Here is a 17,187-nt window from a genome sequence, read left to right as displayed (position 1 = left end):
TTTCTCTCCTATGCAGCTGTCCAATGTCATTTTATATCTTTGAATTCTAAATTAGCACTATTGCAGAGATGAACCACTAGAGGGTGTGAGATATCCAAGTATGAACAAACAGTTATGTTGCTTTTTAATCCAAGTTGTTTTTCTCTTTGGTAACAAATGAACTTTAGTCTTTAAGTGGAAAAAAATGTTGCATGAGAGTTGCATGGGAAAGACTTCTTTCAAACAGTGACACTATAGCTAAACTTTGCAAGGGCAAGTACTTGTTTTCAAATTCCTGACTGTTAATCCTATCCCAAATATTAGCCAGAGCAAACAAAATAAACCCTAACCTTATATAAACTCTCACGTGGGGTCTTCTAGTATTTAGAGCAGTAATGGAGCTCTGATGCCAGAGGAATGCATCATTTTGCCAAAGGGGAATGCCAAATTTAAAAAGCTGTTAAAGTTCTGTCCAGTAGCTTCAGGTAATAATATCCCACCCCCTATTAAGCACTGTTGTTGTTGAGTCTGTGTTCATGTTGTGCCTCACGGATGAAACAACAAAACATTCTTGTTTGATGAACCGTTCATGCCTGAAACGTGCTGCTCGTTGTATGTGAAAATTAAAATATGTCACATCTTAGTGTACATTAAAGGAACTATTTTCTGATGACAAATTCTGTAATCATGTATGCAACTCATCTTCGAGTTGTTCCAAATCTGTATACACTTCTTTGATCTGATGAACACAGAGAAAGATATTAGGACGAATGCTTATAACCAAACAGATCTTGCCCCCCCCCCATTGACTCCCATAGTAGGAAAAATTATTTTATTGGGATTTTTTTTTTGTTCCTTTTAAGACATTTTGAAGAATGTATACAGACAGCAAACAGTTCTGCGGCACTTTTGACTACCATTGTATTTTCTCCTACTATGGGAGTCAATGGGGGGCAAAATCTTTCTGGTTTTAAGCATTCTCCCAAATATCTTTCTCTGTGTTCAGCAGAACAAAGTAATGTATACAGATTTGGAACAACTCAAAGGTAAGTAAATGATGACAGAGTTTTCATTTTTGGGTGAGGTATCCCTTTAAGCTGCACCTTGTCATTTTTTTAGGTTTTGTTAGTCAGTATGACAGTTGTCTGTAGACTTTACAGTTTTTAAAAAAGCTTTGCCTTTATTATTGTTTACATTGTTTTTTGTTAACCATATTACTGTGTGTTAATCATACCAAGAATGTCTTTATGTGTAAATGCTCTAGAGACTCATCTCCTGCAGAAAGTGCAATATGTTCTGGGTTACATAACAGGACACTGTAGACCATTTGCCTGCTGTAGACACTGACAATGACGTGAAAACTCCAGACAGAATGACTGGAGACACAGGGAGATAGGGAAATTCTTTGGCAGACCAACATTTCTTCTCACACCTGAATAAAATATTAATTGGTTTATGAAGCTGTTGATTTATTAGACAGTTCTAGGCGCAAAGGAAAATAATAAACATCCAATCAGTTCACAAGTCCCCTTTTTTGTAGTGGAAATGGGTCTTGGACTTGTACAATCTTTTGAATGGGAAACACACATTGTTTCCGGCATTTTCTTTGTTTCATCACTATAGTGATGGGTTAAACGCAAACTTTACTATATCATTAGGAAACAGGTTTTTGCTTGCCTTTAATTAATTCCATGTCTAGAGGCTTGATGTTATATTTTTGTTTTGTTGCTAAATCAAAGGGGCTACTGTAACGATATGACATCTTTCAGAATGTGTATGTGTGCCAGGAAAATTTGATGATAACATTCATTATAGCACTGCACGACTTGGCATGAATGCTGAAAATACCAGTTGAAAAAAAGTGAGAAAGGCACTAAACACTCCTCCAGAAATATGTCATCTGGATTGACAGAAATATGTTGATCTGGATGTCTTTCTAGTGACATGTCCCAATTTGGAAATTTACATGTACCTTAAGTCATTTAGCAGATGCTTTTATCCAAAGCGACTTACAAATGAGGTAAACAATAGAAGAAATTGGAACAACATAAGAACAACAAAACGCACAAGTGCAGTAAAAACTGGTGTAATATAGCCTACAACAGTACACAAAGCTATGTTTTTTTAAGAATAGGAAGAGTAGAAAAGAAACAGTCAGTTACAGTCGGCTGAGTTGATGTTTAAGGGATACGTCATCCAAAAATGAATATTTTGTCATCATTTACTCACCTTCGAGTTGTTCCAAATTTGTATAAATGTCTTTCTTCTGATTAAGACAGAGAAAGATATTTGGAAGATTGTTATAACTGAACAGTTCTTGCCACCCATAGTATGAAAAATTACTTTATCTCTTTTTGTTCTGTTGAACACAAAAGAAGACATTTTGAAGAATGTAAGACAGCAGTTCTCGGCCACTTTTGACTACCATTGTAATTTGTCTACCATGCTAGTCATCAGGGCAAAATATGTCTGGTTTTAAGCATTCTTCCAAATATCTTTCTCTGTGTTCATCAGAAGAACAAAGACACGTATACAGATTTGGAACAACTTGGGGGTGAGTAAAGGATGACAGAACTTTCATTTCATGGCGTCTCAAGGATGTCACGGTCATGACATTTCGGGTCCTTTTTTAACTGGAAAGCATTAGCACCAGTGTTGCCAACTATTTTTCAGGGGAAGTTGCTAAAGGCAGATCGCTTTGTTGCTAAAAGTTGCTAAATGACGTTGTGACGTCATTGCGCTATGACGTCATTGCGTAATCGCAACACAAAACTACGCCATTATAAGTAATACGTAGATATTATTGTTTATATTATATATATATACATACATACATACATACACACACACATAGCATTTGTAAAAGTAATACAAACAACACTTATTCATGATAAGATTTTTTTCATTTTAAATACAACATTGACATTGAACAGTTAAACACTTTTGAACAATTACAGTTTGTGTAGGCTATTTTCTAATTTACCATTGAAACTACACGTTAACTGAACAATTAAAGCACTGTGGTAGTTGATATACCCTAAAACAACTTTTTTAATTGAATGATCTGTAAGACTTGGGCTTTATTAATGCTGTTCATTTATTCAAGTAATTTTTTTGACATTTGGGTATAAAGTGTTTTAATTCTACAATATATGCTGTAAAAAGGTAAAAACGTCTGAGTGCTGCCCTTTTCTGGTTGAACGGTGGCTACTGCAGTTGAATTTTCCTATTGGAAGTTGTGATGCCCTTACCAGCTCACCACGCCCTTGCCATTTCATGTGTTTTTTGGATTAGAGTCACTTTCCAAAAGTTGCTAAAAGTTGCCAAATAAATAAAAACAAATGCTAAATTTGTTGCTAGGTGCTTTATGAAAAAAAAGTTGCTAGGGTAGTCTGAAAAATTGCTAAATCTAGCAACAAAATTGCTAAGTTGGCAACACTGATTAGCACAAGATCAGTCAGTGACAATACATTCAACTGCAAAAGCTATAATGTGTTCCCATTAAAATATCATACTTTATATACATAAGATTCATAGTTGACAGTTATTTAATCATCAGTATTACTTTATTTATTCTCTCAAATCTCCAAAGAGTTGGATCCGTACCGTAAGACGTGTCTGTGTCAACTATATGCAAATATTACGAATCATACCATGGCGAAGGACTAGCTAGTGAATATTCAATTAGGCATCCGACGTTGCTTGGTAACATTGTAGCGTCAAGCGCGCAAACTACTCAATATTCATACCTTACATTACCTCAGCCAATCAAGTGGGCACAGCGAGTAACGTCACGCAATCTTATTAATATTCACAAGCCGTGTTTTCATCATAGTAGGATTTGAACGGCACTCGGAGCGTTTGCTTCTGCTACTTTTTAATTGCTCTGCCGAACGGAGAGAGTCTAGTGCATCAGTGCATCAGGGGCAAGTGGCAGTCAAATTGAACTTGCCCAAACTCGACGATTTCTTGTGTCCTTGGATCGTGCAAAACATCTTTCCTAAAAAGTAAGGAATTGAGACTTCAGATCAACTCTTTGGTGTGAATCGAGGCGATATAAGAGAAGATGAGTCAGTTCAACAAGGGCCCTGCATATGGTTTATCTGCAGAAGTGAGAAGTAAGGTAAGAATCTGAGATTCAGATGTTTATTAGCACGGAACACGTTTTCAAGCGGCTTAGTAACGTTATCAGGACACTTCTATCGGATCTTTAAATCAAGCTGTTGTATAGCAAAACGCTGTGTATGCCTTTGTACTGATCGCGATGTCTTGTTTATTTTCTTCGAGAGTACAGAAGCACGCTCTGTTGTAATGCCTTTTGTAAAATCCCCACATTCTTTATACTTTGCAAATAAAAAACAGTCGTTTTTCAGGTTGCGTAACATAATTATCAATGAATGAACCTTTTTACGCGAGCGACGTGTCTGTTTCTCGTGCCGGGTCCGAGGTAATGCTTTGTAAGATATGATACACAACTGGACACATTTGAACAGAATATATGTTTTTTTTTCCGTCATTTGTGGTTTGCAAAGCTTGCCTGCAAGCTGTCCGTGGTCCTCTTTTGTTGAATTCTGGGTGGAGCTCCAGTGTGAGAGAAAGGAACGAGGTCGCAGATATCATACAGAGTCGAAAATCATAAAAAATGATGGACGTTGTACTATAATTAAGAGGCAGTTTTTTATATAATAAAGATTTTGTTGGTTTATTGGTATAACTTCTTTAATGTTTTTGGAAACTTTGGTCAAGCTTGATATCTTTTCAGCGTTTTTCTTGAAAGATCTTTATAATATTTTCATAGTTTTCAAAAAACAGTTTAAGTGTTTACGACATAAGATGGTCAAAACCCCCCTGCAGTGTCTGGGGATGTTGTGTATTCTTTTAGGACCGCTGTTTGTCTCATCCTGTGTCAGCATCCAGTGATGTTCATAAATCCGCATCAGACATTGCAGAGATTGCACAAAAATAAAAATCTGAAAACTAAGTAGTAGATCCCAAATAAATCGCCTAGTGGATGGCTGTACACTAGCTAGCATTTGTTCTTACAGAAGTGACCTACACCAATGACAGTCCAGCTGGTGCACCTGGGATTAATTGCTTTGCCAAAGGGCACGAATTACCCCTCACTCACCTGAGTTTGAACATGCAACGTGTGCGATAGTAGCCAAAACCTTAACCATTGGGCTTAGGCCTCATTCACATTTGTTACATTAAAGATCACACTTAAAACACATCTCCTGTGTGTCTGTAAACGGCCGTTTCACATTTATTAAGCAATTTTCCGAATGTATGACGTATCTTATGTATGTGTTGGGGTGTGTTTGCGTAGAATGAGTGAGAGGGTGGGCAAACCGTATAAAACACAGTAGGGCAACGTTGTCCTGGTCCCTGTGCCATCTGCAGAAATGTAAGGACTTACCCCAAATTGACTTTTATTAGCACTGGAATGGAGCTGTGCAAGCATTTACAGTAGGAATAATGTTTGGAGTGCCAAACGGAGTCCCTGATACATTTGATAGATTGATTTATCTGGATTCTTTGCATATGAATTGCTGCCGCTAACCAAATTCATGGACTTATTGATTTGAGTTAAATACACTTTTTACATGTAATTCAAGAAGTGTAAACCTTGAAAAGCAAACTTTAAAATGATGTGGTCAGTGCAAACGTATTTTCGAACGAATGATTCCAAAGAGCAATGATTCATATGCACGTTTTTGCACTGCAACAGCAGTAGAAATTCTTGTGCATCGAGTTTTGGAAATGGCCGTTATCTGGTAATTATCATGTAAAGCAGTTGTTATGCAGACCTTAGATAGATTACTCAGCAGGAGCACCTGTGCTTCTTTTGTATTATATGATCTTTATAAGAGTTCTTCCTTCCAGCAAATGTATTTCAGTCAGTGCAGCTGCCTCATAGGTCTGGCTTAATTCCTCAAGTACTTTCTGTAAGTGTTCCATTTCTCATCCTCTTCAGTCTTTTACGCCCCACATGATGGGATTTGTGCACGAGGCAGCCAAACTCCAACATGTCATTCTCACTGGGCCAAACACAGATGTTCTCCCTGTTTTCTATGGGTACAGGAAGTTCACGGGTCGCTCTGGGCCGAGCAGCAGTGAGAGTCTCTGTCTGAAAGTCAAACAATAAATCAATACACTCCTGCTTATTTTTACCCCTTTCCCTTAAATGCACTCTTTTCAGGAACACAAGCTCTATTGTATGGCAAGCAAGCAGTATGTGAAGAGACTAGTATGTGAATGTGGTAGTTTCTATGTGGTAAATAACTCCCTGAGATAACAGTCTGAGGAAATGTTAGACAGGAATTTTGGGGGCTCCTCTCATTTGCCTTTAACTGCTGTGTGTGGTATTTGAACCCTGTTTTGGGCCTCCCCTTATTGTTGGCCTTTTATATCAGAGCGGCTTTTAAAGGTAAGAGCTAGTGGAATGAACCTTTGTTTTTTAGGTGAGTTTGTTTACGGTTGCAGTGCTTCTCACTGTACTTTGTCAAGTAGTAGAAGTGAAACGAAAAGGAACGGCTTATGGCTGGAATACAAAACAAGACATTTAAAACCGAACAGATTTTTTAAAAACTAGACATCATACACTTTTTGAAAATTTCAGCTAGAAAAACAACATTGGCTCCTAGGCTTCTTTTTCATATATACATATACATATAATATATATATATATATATATATTATATATTATACATTATACAACAAGATAAGGGGGGAAAAGATACAATATATTCATCACAAGCTGTGTGATTGAGAAAATTTGTTTACATTACTCAAAGGAAAATGAATTGTAGTCTAGTTTTTTAACTTGAAAGATCTAGTTTGTGTTGTTGTTTAGTACTCAGACACTGTCTTGCCCCTTGAGGTTACTGGATGTTGTTTTCTACTGTCTCTGGAGTGAAGGCATGTTGATGTCTGAAGAGGGCAGGTACATGTTTTTTCCTCACCTATGTGCCACTCTAATGAGTGCTTTTTGTCCTTGTTTTTAGGCTCTCTTGGTGAACGATGTCCACAATGTTAACCATGGAAAATTACCCAAGTCTTTCTGTGATAAATTAAAAGTTTTCGTCTTTGTGTGTGCTTAAGGTACACTATACAACAATAGCATTTTTATAATACACATTAAAATTCTGCTGTCATGCACTCGCATTAACTCTGAGACCTTGACAGGCAATGGCTGTACTCATGGTGTCACATGTACAGCTCAGCTGTCTGCGTGTTTTACAGACTCACTTCCTACTATCCTAATGCTGACACACAGCCGGAGAAGATGTGAGTTCAATAGTATACAGGAAAAGGGTTGAATTTCCTCCATAGAAAGATTGATTTTTGTTTATGGACAATAGGTAAACCTTTGAGAACAGAATAACCCATGAGTGTCAAGATTGTTAAACTATGCTTTATAAAACCACAGCCTCAGTGTAATTTCAGTGTGATTTAGAAAAAATTCACAATGATGAACTGCACTACTCATAGTATTTGTTAAATGTCCAGACAAAGTTGTGTTATTGAATTGTTTGAAAAGTCAGATATTCTTTTGAGAAGATGTCAAGTGCCTTGAATTAACTGTTTAAGGATATGCCACATTTATATACATTTCAAAGAGTGCACAGTTACAGAATTGTTTTTTAACGCGTCACATCTTTACTCAGATGTTCAGTTCATATCTGATTTTTTAACTGCTGTCTATGAAATTTGTTTTACAAATGATTTTTAAGTTACACTTAATTTCGAGTTCATACCTGTTGTAGGTTGTTAAGAGTCGCAGCATGACAATAAAAATGTTTATGCATACAAAGACCTGAATTGGTTTAACTGCTGAAACAGAATTTGGAAGTGCGCCTAAACAAGAGTTTACACATGGGACAAAACATCTGCCATTTCCTGTCCTTCTCAGTCCTCTTGGCACCAGTCCTGCGCAAGCTAGCCAGAGATAGGACAACAACCTTAAAGGGGTCATATGAATACATGTTTTTCTGTGTCTTTGGTGTGTTATAAGTTGCCCATGCATGTATTAGACACGTAAAATTGCCAAAATTAAAGTGTCAGACAAAAGATACATTCTATCTAAAGCAAATGCTCGCTCAGACCATTAAAAACCATTACAACTCCGCAAGGAGGGTCTGGTGTTTCAGATTTTTAGCCTGAATGTATATTTTCTTTGTACAATTACAGACGAACACGAGTTGAGTTTGTCGTGTGTTTGTAGCTCACTTTGTGTGATCTGCAAATGCGTGTGCGCAACGTGAAAACAAGACGACATAAGTCCTAATAATCAGTACTTATGTTCCAACTAGAGGCAACAAATGTAGTGTTTATAATGGGGTTTATTGTCTTTTTTGAGTAGCGCTGAGACATTGCTTAACACTGGTTGATCAAGAAGGGCCAAAGCGTGCACGTTATTTATCATGTTACCATTCCCTGCTGTAATGTGAGCTTGTTTCTTTCTCACACAAACTCTGTATGATGTATATGGTTGTTTGTTTATAGTTTTTATAATGTCGTATATAAAAGGTAAAATGGTTAGCTATAGTTTTTTACTATTTAAAATTATGTTATGTAATAAAACCTTAACAATCCTTTACATGCTCAAGTTGCGCCAGCAAAGTTTATGTATCGGCTTGATCATCTGAATTTTCCGAATCAGATTCGTGATCGAATTGATATAAGGAAGTACCGATGACATTTTATCACCTGTCAGTACAATTGCTTTGGAACCTGATGTTCCGAATATGGTAAGTTTGCAGTATTCGACCAATCACTAGGCACTGGTTAACTGGCCAATCATAGCACACCTCTCTTTTCATGAAAAATCAGCGTGTTTCAGAGAAGCGGGGCAAAAAGTGGAGTACAAACATGAAAATACAGCATTTTTAACCTTAAATTGTGTATACACATTGCATTACATCTAAAACAAACAATAATATTCGTTTTAGCCGTGTCATATGACTCCTTTAAAAACAGAAATGCATGAGCAAAGAAATAAGTACATTTAAAAAGTAAGGCAAACGAGCAGACTTTTCACTACAACCACCGTATTTACACTTCACGGACATCAGCCTGCAAATGACTTCAAGATCTCTCTGGCTGCATATTCAGCAGGTTTATCAAAAAGTGTTTTAACATAAAAAAAAATTTTTTTTTGGGTCTGTAGATCGCTCAGAAGTATGACCCACAGAAGGAGCAAGAGCTGAGGTACTGGATCGAGGATGTTACTTCCATGTCGATTGGAGAAAACTTTCAGCTGGGTCTGAAAGATGGAGTCATACTGTGCGAGTGAGTCTTCGTTGTTATGTACATAGAGCGTGATGGAAATCATTATGTGTGTTTAGATAGAACTCTATAGAGCACAGAACTGTTAGGCTGAGTGTTTGTTTAGCTCGGAATAATAACCTGTCCTATTTTTTGCTTAAATTGCACAAATTAAAAGTTGGTTTTGCTCTTATTTTAACCACATATCTGGCTTTCACACCTTCTTTTGATTACTGTCGCCCTTAAAGGTATACTTCACCCAAAAAGACAACTCTGTGATCATTTACCCAATCTCAAATTGTTCCAAATCTGTATGAATTACTTTGTTCTGATGAACACCGAGAAAGAGATTTGTAACAATGTTCGCAATTTTCAGTTCTGGGACATCATTGACTACCACGGAGGGGAAAACTACAATTTTCGAGATATCTTTCTCTTTGTTCATCAGAACAAAGTCCTTTATACAGATTTGAAACAACTTAAGGGTGATTTGATGATGACAGAATTGTCTTTTTTGTGTGAACTGTTCCTTTAAGGAAACTTGCTAGAGTATATTAGTTTTCTTTGCAGCAAGGCAAAAGTTGAGTTCTTACGGAATATGAATGTTGTCTCATAGACTCATTAATAAACTTCAACCAGGCTCCATAAAGAAAATCAACCAATCCAAACTTAACTGGCACAAGGTGAGTGAGAATCTCTTGGTGCCTTTTCAGTCGATTTCCTTTTTATTGTTGGATTAATTTAACAGCATTTTTTCTGTTCTGTTCACTAAAGCTTGAGAACCTGGGCAACTTTATCAAAGCCATTCTCACTTACGGTCTGAAGCCCAATGACATCTTTGAGGCCAACGATCTGTTCGAGAATGGGAACCTGACTCAGGTCCAGACCACACTCCTTGCCCTAGCCAGCATGGTAAGTTTAGTGCCAAGATATGGAAAGGATATGATAAAGAAAGGATTTATTGACTTATTCAAACAAACGTTTGGGGACCATCTTTGTTCTTGTTTAAATACTGTGTGTTTCATTTGGTTATTCAAAAGGCGAAAACCAAAGGAATGGACACTAAGGTGGACATTGGTGTGAAGTATGCGGACAAGCAGTCGCGCCACTTTGATGAAGAGAAAATGAAGGCTGGTCAGTGTGTGATTGGCCTACAGGTAGATAGCTCTTCTTCATTCACATTAGTTTAGAATTTTGGGATGGCTTTCAGCAAGGTCTGGCCTGTAAACTCTCTGGTTATTCAAACTATTCTTATCCTAATTTTCTCAATGGTTAGATGGGGACAAACAAATGCGCTAGCCAGGCTGGGATGACTGCTTACGGCACCAGAAGACATCTATATGATCCGAAGACTCAAACAGACAAACCCTTTGACCAAACCACGATCAGCCTGCAGATGGGCACCAATAAGGGAGCAAGCCAGGTCAATATTACGATCTTGTAAAGGCAATCCAGAATGATTCTAGATGGAATTCGTTAAAGTAATGTCATTCACTTTACACATTTTCTAAATGTCTTTAACATTGACCTTTTTCCTTCCTTCAGGCCGGCATGGCAGCTCCCGGCACAAGGAGGGATATCTTTGACCAGAAAGTAGCATTACAGCCTGTGGACAACTCTACCATCTCACTGCAAATGGGCACTAACAAGGTGGCGTCTCAGAAGGGCATGAGTGTATACGGGCTTGGCAGGCAAGTGTACGACCCCAAATACTGCGCCTCACCCACCGAGCCCTCCGTCCACAGCAACGGAAGTCAGGGCACCGGTACCAACGGCTCGGAGATCAGCGACAGTGACTACCAGGCCGAATTCCAAGGGGAATATCAAGATGACTACCAGGCAGATTACCATGATGAATACAGAGGTCATTACGACCACGGCATTGATTATTAAACTGCTGGAGAGGAATATTTTTTGGATCCTTGCATCAACAGAGTGAGGCTTTTCCCCCTTGCTGCTAGTTTTTGAAATGACAAAACAGAAACAGATGTTTAAACAGGAACCTTTCCTTTATAATCATTCCACTATTGGGTTACACAATATTTTTTTAGGTAGCTTGAGAATAGAGTAATTTTTTTAAAGAACTTTTTAAAAAGTTGAGGTGGGTTTGTGAAACAGGGCATGTATTTATCAAATGTCAATCATGACATCTCGAGCCCAATCTGTATCCCTACCCTTTGTATGTCTCCATTGAGCATGGTGCTTTGAATCTGATGTATACTTCACACAAAAATGAAAATTCTGTCATAATTTCCTCATCTTCGAATTTTTCCAAATCTCTATAAATTTCTTTGTTCTGAAAGATATTTGCGAGAATGCTTATAAACTGACAGATTCCCCCCCCCCATTTACTACCATAGTAGGAAGAAATACAATGGTAGTCAAAGGTGCCCCAGAACTTTCAAATTCCCTAAATTCTTCAAAATGTTTATAAGTGTTTTGTTCTGTTGAACACAAATAAAAAAATAACTATAACTAATATATACTATGGTGGTCAATGGGGGGAGGTCTGTTTGGTTACAAGCATTCTTCCAAACATCTTTCTTCATATTCACCAGATCAAAGAAATGTATACAGATTGTGAACATCTCGAAGGTGAGTAAAAGATGACAGAATTTAAAGTTTTGGGTGAAGTATCCCTTTAAGCATGGGACTCTCGCCGCTTTTGAACTCTGTATACAGCATTTAATAAATTGCCATACTGCCTACAGTGCACGTAGGGAGGGAGCAGACATCCAGAAAGACCGTACGGTTCAAAGGCTGATTTAAGCATCTGAGCATTGTGTAAAAAGTATTTTATGTATATCTTTACTTCTTGCTTTTAAATCATTTGACAAAGCAATGCATTGCTAAATTGTGCCATATGTCCTTGTTCACACCTCCAAACTCCTGTTCCCTGCCCCCTCTTACCCATCTTGTATTTATTGCCAAAAATGCTCAATCGACACCCCTGTCCTGTTAAACGGCTCTTTTTTTATAAATAAAGTTTTAACATTTTCAATCAATTTGGGTGGTGTTCTGGGCAAATCATGTTTTAAAGCACTACTTAAAACACACCTCTTCGGCGAATACTTGACAGACAAATGAAAAAAAGTACACTAACACTCTTCTCTCAACAGGTATTGGTCTCGCTTTTGTTGAAACTAGTAACTTTGTATTAGCACCTATTGTACTATTGCTCTTTGTACGACATATCGCTTATTGCTCCCCGAACTCTGGTAATTCGCTTTGGATAAAAGCGTCTGCTTAATGACTAAATGTAAATGTAAAGCCGCTTTTACTTTTGTCTTTACGTTTTCTTTCTGCCACTTTCTGATGAAAGATCCATCTCTGAGCCATCCCTGAAACGAGGAACCCTTACTTCTTAACAAAGGGGTATGAGTGAGTCTGAATGGTGCCATGTGTAAAGGAAAACTTCGTTCTGTGATTGAGAATGCCTAACCACGGCTGTATGATCTCACAGCAGTAGTGAAGCCTAGAGGACAAGGACTCGTCAGTCTAATGGGTTCGTGAGAAAAGCGCCAAGTCTCTTTGAGTTAGACCCCCTCCTCCTCCCGTAAACATACTGGTGGTGAATAATCCCTGCTTTGTGTGCCTGAGGAATTTGGCTCTGATAATGCGGCATTCAATTAGACAGTCTGATAGAATGGCACAGGTCTCCCCTAGCAACGTTCTCTTTGTATCTCATGTGACTCCATAAACAGATTGCAAACCTATACCTGTTATGCAAAGAGTTTCTTGGTGGATTTCCTTGCTGTGTGTAATGTTTTCCAAAATGTAAAGTATATTTTTTTTTCTTGAGATGTTCTGTCTGTTTCTTTTTATCTGGCTGGTACACTCCGTCACAAGATGCAGGGAAATGATCCTTATGAAGAAAATACAGGTTTCTATCTGATCTTCCTGGTAATATTAAAAATCTTTAATTCTGTGATGGTTTAGAAACACATAACTTTTAATACCTACAAGAATGAAATAAAGAATACAGACAAAGACAAATTTATATAATTCAATTTCGCCTATAAATGTTAGACTTGGATAAAAACACCTAATGCTGCTTTTTCTTCTAATAAAAGTAAAAGCTTTGGGTTGTCCAAACATTATAAACCTATTCCGCCTGACATCTCATTTTTACAATTTAGAAGTAATGTTGAAGACGAGATTCATAATGACGGGTATGAGTACATTAACTTTTTATTTGGGTAAACGTTCACTTTAAGACAGAAGTTCAGACTTTATGTAAGGCAACTCCGCAAGTATCTGCTAATCGCATCAAACGTTTGTTTTTTATTTTGCATCAGAAACCTCTAGAACGTCCGTGAATGCACTAGTAACTCTCAAACTGAAAAAGTGGAATGCCTGTGGCATTAGCTGCTCCTCTTCAATTACAAAAGCAGAACTGTACATTCGCCAACCATTCTTAAGTCATCTCAATGAGTCTTTACACAGTGTGTGAATACATCACAGCAGGCCGGGCTTCAAGTAAAAGCGGCTGAATTAGTTTTTTACCTCCTGATGAAAACTTTCCACTTGTGGCTCAAGGAGAATTTCAGCTTTATGCTACTGCTGTCGGGGGACCTAGACTGGAAAATGTGTGTCAATCTGAGCCCCTTTCTCTCTTTGTATGTCTTCTTTCTCCTTATTATTGAATTTAAGGTCTTTGGGCAGATATGACTAAGTTTTCTGCTTATTACTCGTAGAATAGGAACTAAATGAAAACATCACAAGACTGACACAATATCAGATATTATTGTGATATCTATTGATCACATTTTATTTGAGGAAAAAACAATATTGGTTTAACAGTTACGGTCAATAATGGCATTGTAACAGCCCTAATCATACTTTGACTTTGTTAATTTGTAGTTTGTTAATGTTATGTAATAAATGTGGTAGATTGAAATTTGCAGTCTTTTTTGTTCATGTTGAGATGGGCAGTTGTATTGGATTTATATAGATTATTATAAAGAAGATTTTGTTATTTCTCATGATGTTTCTCATCAACTTAAAATGAGGGTGGAATCACAGAGAGCACATCTGTAGCTACGTAAGGAAATATCATGTCAACATTGTAGGTAAGACTGAGGCATGAACACCTCATAGCAAACTGCAAATACAGAGCTGTCTCCATTTTATCCAAGTTTCCATGTGGAAACTCTTACTGTCACCGCAGGCAATGCATGCGGTTCTGAGGAACAGATCAGCTCAGTGAAGCATCAGGGAAAAGTGGGCTGCAGTCTTGTTTCTCAAGAAACCTTTGCTGACTGAGATACATATGTGCTAATTGAAGCTGAAAGACAGGTACATTTATAAATTGTTAATATTAATTATATTTAGCTTTATATTCCCATATCCACTTTGATTATATATGATAGCAGCTCGAACCATAGCCGTTTCAGAGACACCTGCAGACTCTTCTGATCTTTCTGGTGCAGTACTCACAGGAGCTTACAACAGGCAAATCCAGACACCTCTGCTCTTGTGAACAAAAGCTCTAAGCTGTGAATACTAAGTTCTGAATGTACTCTCTGTAAAACACTACATTATCAGCTGTTTGTTTATTATAAATATTTTTTTTTACTAATGGACATGTGCATAACAACCAGGAGGTGGCGCATTATGTATATGTGTATATATATATATATATATATATATATATATATACATATACATGATATATATGATATAGCAAAATGAAAGAACGAACTACACAAAGCTGAAAAATGAAAATCATGTTTTGTTCTCAATTTGATTTTCAGCTGAGCAAGAAAGCGAAGCAGAAGCCACTAATAACATTTTACTTATCTGCAAAACCAGAATGCTGATATCTGTGAGGCTGTGCAGTCACAAACCCTCCAGGCAAAATGGGACTTCATCACTTGCTAGTTGAAAAAACACAGCAAATGGGTCTGCTCTGCACAGTATCAGGCATGGTTCAATTGTAAACTGAATCAGAGAACGTAAATCATAATCTTGTTTTATTAGCCTAATTCTCTTGTTAACCTAGTAGAAGTGCTGAAATGTTAAAACATTTACAAGTTCGATCACATGTTTTCATTTTGAATAATTGCTATGGAATGTTTTTTTATGAATTAGTTTATACAGCACACTAAATTCTGAGAAACCTCTACAGTCCATTTTATTGTAAAACATGCTGTGTACTAGTCACATCCATTTAGCAATTTAAAAGAATGTGCAAACTATATTTCACTACATCTTCACTTTTAACCACACTCTTTATATGTGATAAAATATGTGTTAGCAGTCATGCACCTGGGGTCACAAAGAAATGCTGTGGTATACTCATGTATCTCATCATCAGTGAATAAGTGGTTTTAGTTTGGTACACTGGGGAGTTTCATGCATCTTCTGGTGATGGAGACCAGAGCTCTGCAGTATCTGTCACAGAGCCAAGCTTGAGCAGCCAGGGGGGAATTCAGAGCAATGTAGAAGCAGCACCATTAAAGTGTGTTTTTCTGTTTATCATCTACTTTCCTCGGTGACTCCCTTTCTTGCCTAACCACCCTGAGAACAGTTAGCAGGTTCAGAGATGAAATGGAAAAAAATTCTCTACATATCCCTATTAAAAGACCAGTCCCTTGAGTAGGCTACACGCATCATAGCAATAGTGAAATGGAAACCATTTGCAGTCTGCAGGGGGTGTGATGGATGGAGAGCATGGGAATCGTTGGAGAGGGAGTTTTTATGTCTTTATAAGGTCTGGGTAAGATAGATGTCTTTCATTAGGCTGGGTAAGATAGATGTTTTCATTGGGCTATCTAAAAAAGGCTCACTTTATGTGTATATGGTAAACAAACCTTTTCGTTACTTTTTCGTTTTTCTTCTTGGTACCACACACTGTGATTATTAATCATGAAGGGTGTGCAGCTGAAATTACTGGCAGGCTGGTTGTCGATAACTACATCAACTATTTTTAGTTAGTCATCTGTTCACATACAGATATCTATTTTATCAGGAGATCAGTAGCTAAATGACTTAAAAATTGTGTAGTTTAATTTGTATGCCATACATAAATGTAGCAAAAAAATTTAATCACATTTGTTTAAATGGAGAATCAATCATAACAAGCCTGTCGAAAGATAAAGCGTACTGTAGCATTAGGTTAACCACACACACACTCAATTCTTTCTATTTAACTCATATTCTTGCTGAGAAAAATAATGTAGACCTTCTTAAGCTTGTTTGCTGGTCTTAAATGCTTTACACCGATTGTAAGGCTGGTAAAGCTGGTCTACAGTAGTTTTATTCATCCAGCCAGCCATGGTGGTCCTAAGGTGGGTTGGTCGGAAGGCCAGTTGAAAATTCTCAAGACCCCTCCAAAACCAGCCAACAGACCAAACTCACCAGCCTGGAGGACTAACTAAAACCAGTCTATTGTTTATATATATATGTTTTCCTTTAAATCAGCCAATTTTCTGCAGTTGTAGACATATCATACAAATTCATCACATTACAGCATCCTGAGCCAGAATAATGCCATATTGTCCAAGCTGATTTTCACACCTACACATAATTTAGCAGACTATCTCCCTGTAGAGGAAAGACACATTGTAGATATCAGGCCGGCACTGTTGACAGGTATGATCACCAATATCCTGGAGACAGGATAGGATAGATAGCTACTCAGTGTCTCTGAATTTGAACTATTGCTCAATGTTAAGTTTCCTGTAATCTTGAACTCTCATTGGTTACCTATAATATGCAGACTGTTTTACATTCAGGAATGGATATCGTAACTTTTTGTTTTAGATCTAATCCTCATTCTCATCTAGCTGCGTGTGTTTATATTGGATAAGTTGGAGACTTGTTGGAGTCTGGGATACATCTGGGATTTTGAAAGTTGAGTGGACTAGTGTGTAGTAATTTCCCCTCTCCAAAGTTAAATTCCTCAGCAGCGGGGGTGTTATAGCAGGTGTGTCTCCT

The 17,187-nt window shown here is 37.5% G+C and overlaps 1 protein-coding gene across 1 annotated transcript; it reads left to right on the top strand.

Moving 5' to 3' along the window:
* Nucleotides 1-3,792: 3,792 nt before the first annotated feature.
* cnn3b (calponin 3, acidic b) lies at nucleotides 3,793-14,143 on the top strand. Its single transcript, XM_079453097.1, has 7 exons — nucleotides 3,793-4,102; nucleotides 9,149-9,270; nucleotides 9,863-9,929; nucleotides 10,021-10,158; nucleotides 10,287-10,403; nucleotides 10,523-10,669; nucleotides 10,792-14,143. Exons 1-7 carry the CDS (start codon nucleotides 4,046-4,048, stop codon nucleotides 11,137-11,139), a joined length of 996 nt encoding a protein of 331 aa, XP_079309223.1. The 5' UTR covers nucleotides 3,793-4,045; the 3' UTR covers nucleotides 11,140-14,143.
* The last annotated feature ends 3,044 nt before the right edge of the window (nucleotides 14,144-17,187 follow it).

Source organism: Barbatula barbatula (assembly GCF_947034865.1).
Source record: "Barbatula barbatula genome assembly, chromosome: 3".
Taxonomy (NCBI): domain Eukaryota; kingdom Metazoa; phylum Chordata; class Actinopteri; order Cypriniformes; family Nemacheilidae; genus Barbatula; species Barbatula barbatula.
The sequence above is the reverse complement of the archived record's forward strand: the minus strand, read 5'-3'. Positions and strand labels throughout refer to the sequence as shown.

Excerpts from the sequence above, each read along its gene's own strand:
- cnn3b (XM_079453097.1), top strand. The coding sequence starts at position 4,046 with ATGAGTCAGTTCAACAAGGGCCCTGCATATGGTTTATCTGCAGAAGTG. Across the intron at positions 9,271-9,862 it reads GATGGAGTCATACTGTGCGA|ACTCATTAATAAACTTCAAC; the intron begins GTGAGTCTTCGT and ends GTTGTCTCATAG. Across the intron at positions 9,930-10,020 it reads CCAAACTTAACTGGCACAAG|CTTGAGAACCTGGGCAACTT; the intron begins GTGAGTGAGAAT and ends TGTTCACTAAAG.